The sequence below is a fragment of the Tupaia chinensis genome, unplaced genomic scaffold (assembly GCF_000334495.1).
Source record: "Tupaia chinensis unplaced genomic scaffold, TupChi_1.0 Scaffold000451_1, whole genome shotgun sequence".
Lineage (NCBI taxonomy): Eukaryota > Metazoa > Chordata > Mammalia > Scandentia > Tupaiidae > Tupaia > Tupaia belangeri.
Window position 1 is genome coordinate 239920 of NW_006159957.1, and position 4363 is coordinate 244282.

A 4363-nucleotide genomic window follows, 5' to 3' on the forward strand; every position below is an offset into this window, starting at 1 on the left:
GAGGCTGAATTATTAGTAGAAAGTCTTCATTCCCTTAAAAATCTAGTTCACAGTAGCCATGTGGAACCTTATCCTGAAGGCCCGTGGCTTCTTCTGCCTACCATATTATTTTTTTAGAGATTTTTGCTATAGGGCATGTGCACTCACCAAAGAGACAGAGAGACAGGAAGCAAGAAATCACTCCCCAGGAGGGGATGGCCACACCGCAATCCCTTCTTCTCTATCCTCCTCTCAAGCATGCACACACACATGCCCGGTGTGAGTTTTAAGCTACTGAGTTTGGGACTTGAGCCATGGTCGACTATGTAGGGAGTCCAGCGATAAAACCATTACGCCATCTGCTGGTTCCTTAAATACCATTTTTAAACTATCATTTTTGTGCAGTTTGCTGCATGTAGGGCAAGTTTAAGTCTCCACATCGCTAAGTCACTGGCCATGGTGTGGAGGCAGACAGGTGAAGGGGCCAGGACTGTGGCACCTGACTCAGCCACGCCACAGCTCTCTGCAGGGGTTCCTTTTGTCTCCTATTCTAAGCGGTGGGTGTGGAAGAAAACTGGCGAGGTGCACACACTGCTCACCTGGATAGAAGGGAACAGACTGTGGACCAGCAGATGGCATAATGGTTACGTTGCTGGACTCCCATATAATCAACCGCGGTTCGAGTCCTGGACCCGGCAGCTTAAAATATGCTGGCTGTGTGTGCATGCATTCCCAAGGTCCTGAGAGGGGACTAGAGGAGAAGGGATTGTCCTATAGCAAAAACCTCTCTTAAAAAAAAAAAAAAAAAAGAAGGGAGAAGGCTGCTGGGCCAGCAGGTGGAAGCGAACTGATTAGGGGGCTTGCATTATGGGTCAGTACTTTGTCTAATATTGTGATTGGAGATAGCATTCCGTGACTTCGTGAGTAAACTCTGTCCTTCCTAAGCTTATCAACATTAAGAAAGTAAAATAAATAAGCAGTAAAATATAACTCCTTTATTAAATGACGGGAAAAAATCAGGCTCTTTCTGCCTGGTAAGTTCCATGTGTATGTGAGTGGAGCTTCTGAATGTGTTTGACCTGATTCAAGCATGTTTTCTGTCAGGCATTTGGATTCTCATTTCCACCGCTTCTCCTTAGGTTAGTCTGTTTTCTTTTCTTGAATTCGGCAGCTCGATGGGAATATGATAGATAGTCCTGGGTTTGCGGACTGATGACACTCACTCACTCACTCACCGACCACCGCACCGTGCATGCGTGGTACAGAACTGGGGATTCATGCTGCTGAAACCCTTCAGGGTTGGCGGTCTTCAAGGGGAAAAGCCTTTGATTTTTGCATGCCCTGGGACAGCTCATCACAGTTAACCCTCAGAAATATTGGCCAGTGAACGTCTGAATAAGAAGTAGCTACACGGGGCCAACCCATAGCTTGCTGGCTAAGGAACTGGGTCACTCATGGCTAATCATGCGGTTCGAATCCTGGACCTAGTGGCTTGGGAAGCATGCCAGGTGTGGGCGTATGCACGTCCAGGATCCTGAAAAGATAGAGGAGAAAGGATTGCCGTGTGGCCGTCCCCCATGGTGGACACTTTCTCTCTCTCTCTCTCTCTCTCCCTTCCTCTCTCTCTCTCTACTGATTGCACACACCCCCAGGCAAATTAAAAAAAATAAAAATAAAAGAGCCATAAGAGATCTGGCCGTAGGATTCCACTGCATCTCATGATTTCTAGTAGGCCTGGCCGATTCCTTGCAATGGAATCCACAGGAAACCGGTTGTACCATTACATCACATTTTGTACCTGCCGGTTTGCAGGTTTGGGCCTCACAGGAGAAAAGCCAGTACCATCAAACATGTTTTCCCCATACTGTGCAGTGTCTGCCCCCCAAGCTGAAGGCATTCCTCCCAGGCACTGTGCCTGTGAGCTCACCCTGCCCCTCTTCTCTTTCCACAGCGCTCCCAGTCTGCGTTCTCCATCACCGGGGAAGATGCTCTGAAGACCTCTTCCCTGGAGGCTGCATCGAGACAGCTGAGGGATCGGGGCCAGCACCCACGGGAGGACCCTGGCCTGCCCAGCTGGAAGAGCATGGACAGGCTGCATAAAACAGGTGTCTGCTTCCCTCAGTGTCTAGTGATCTGTGGGCTTCAAAGGGGATTGGGAGGCTTCTTAGCCGTTGCAAGATCATTCAGCGGCCCCTCCTGTAACTCTGAGTTAGTGGGTGTTCGTTGGGCAGCTGAGGCACTTGGTCCTGAGCCCCTAGCACAGCACACATGTAGAGTGCTCATGCGTTCCCTGGGCAGTGTCCTAGTCTCTACGGCAGATTGAAGGCTCCTGATATGTCATCAGTGTGCCATGTTCTTTGCTGGGACTGTGGGACAGTGAAGGGCTCCTGGGTGGGTGTGTTAAAACTACTCACTGTAAGGTCCCCCTTCAGCTATTCTGTTGTTGCTGCTGCTGCTACAGAATACGTGTGCCCACCTAGAGAGAGACAGAAAAAGCGAGAGACAGAGAAAGTACCCCCAGTGGGGCGTGGTCATGTAGCAATCCTGTCTCTATTTCTTCATCCTATCAGGATTTTGGACACTGGTCTTCAAGCCACTGGGGCTGAGACTCTAACTTCACGGATAGCCATTTGGGACCCATCCCATTACACCACCAGGCCATGAGCCCAGCCTTGATTTCAGCTGTTCTGTGTGAACTAAAGGAATGTGTTGTATGTAGACCAGGGTCAGTGAACCAACCTATCAGGGCATGTCAACTTTCAAAGGGATTTGGGTCCCAACCTAAGTCTGGTTTTAAGGTTGTTCTTTCTGAAACCAGATCAATTGGGGTAATACCTATTGCTATAACAAGTAAACCAAACATCAGAGTGGCTTAACTCTTGATCCCACTTTGTGGGCAAGAACTAGTCAAGTGCCCCTCCATGTAGGGGGATGTGGAAAGTGTGTCCTGGCTGGGCTGACACATCCTGGCAACATCACTCAGCCATTGAAGGTCTTTGATCTGACCATGCCATACCTGAGAATGGCATTGTTGTTCACAGGGCCTGAGCTATATTCCTGCTCCCTTCTAGAATGTTCTGCCTCTACATGGGGCAGTTGAAGTCAACTCTTCAGAGCATCCTCAACATCTATGACACATAGTTCTTTTGAAGATTCTGAGTCATGCAATTCCTCAAAATGAAGAGAGTTTAAGTGGCTGAATTACTTTTCTCAAGTCACTCATCAAAAGACTGTGAGCTACTTGGAGTGATGAGAGTAACAGACCCCCCAGGCTCAGGGATCTCTTAGACCATTTGACTATTAGTATAAAGATGCCCACCCCACTCCCAGCAAGGGTCCATTCCTGTCCTTGCAGAGTGTATAATGGAGGCCAGGCACATCTGTCCTCACGGGAAGGAACCATTAACAGGATTCTCATCTAGGTTGGATGCCAACTCTAGACCACTTTCCTCTATAACAAGAACAACAAAAGATGAACAGCTCCTTTGAGCCATCCTAGAAAGAAGCTTTTAAATATTGTGCTACTAGGACCAGCAGGTGGTGGAGTAGTTACGTTGCTGGACTCCCACGTACTCAACCACAATTGGAGTCCCAGACCCAGCAGCTTAAAACTCACGCCGGGCACATGTGCGTGCGTGCCCAAGAGTCCAAGAGGAGAATAGAGGAGAAAGGATTGCAGTGTGACCATCCCCCCTGGGGGTGATTTCTCGTTTTATGTTTCTCTGTATCTTTCTGTCTCTCCAGAGAGCACACATGCCCTGTAGCAAAGATCTCTCAAAAAAAAAAAAAATTGTGGAACCACCAGTTAGCATAATGGCTATGTCGCTGGACTCCCATGTAGTCGACCGCGGTTTGAGTCCCAGACCTGGTGGCTTAAACTCACACCGGGCATGTGTATGTACATGCCCAAGATCCCGAGAGGAGAATGGAGGAGAAGGGATTGCGGCATGGCCATCCCCCCTGGAGGGGGGATTTCTCGCTTTCTGTCTCTCTGACTCTGTCTCTCTGGCAAGTGCACACGCCCTATAGCAAAAACCTCTAAAAAAAAAAAAAAATTGTGCTACTATTTCTACTCTCTTAGGGAAAAGATTTAGCCAAAGCTATATAAACACAATCCATTGTTATCGGTGTGAAGAATCATTCTAGATGTTTTCCAAAAGAAATCATTTCCATGTTAATCTTTTCATAGAAACTGCAGAGTTGTGGCATGGTGGAGATCCTAACACACGATATTGTCTTCATTTGTGTATGTGGTTTTGGTTTCTGTTTATTAAGTGCATTTTTCTTTCTAGATATGCCATTCTTTTCTCCTGCTGCCCAGCATATTAACATTGATTTATTCATTCATATTCTTCCCTCTCTTCCTCTCTCTCTCTCTTTTTTC

General features: G+C 47.7%; 1 protein-coding gene across 1 annotated transcript in view; it reads left to right on the forward strand.

The window, feature by feature from the left end:
* MYRIP (myosin VIIA and Rab interacting protein) overlaps positions 1–4363 on the forward strand; it is a gene marked incomplete in the record, with an annotated part of 307310 nt that overhangs the window by 211992 nt on the left and 90955 nt on the right. Inside the window, 1 exon segment of the mRNA XM_014590459.2 lies at positions 1931–2084. Within this exon segment, the coding sequence (XP_014445945.1) occupies positions 1931–2084 (154 nt within the window).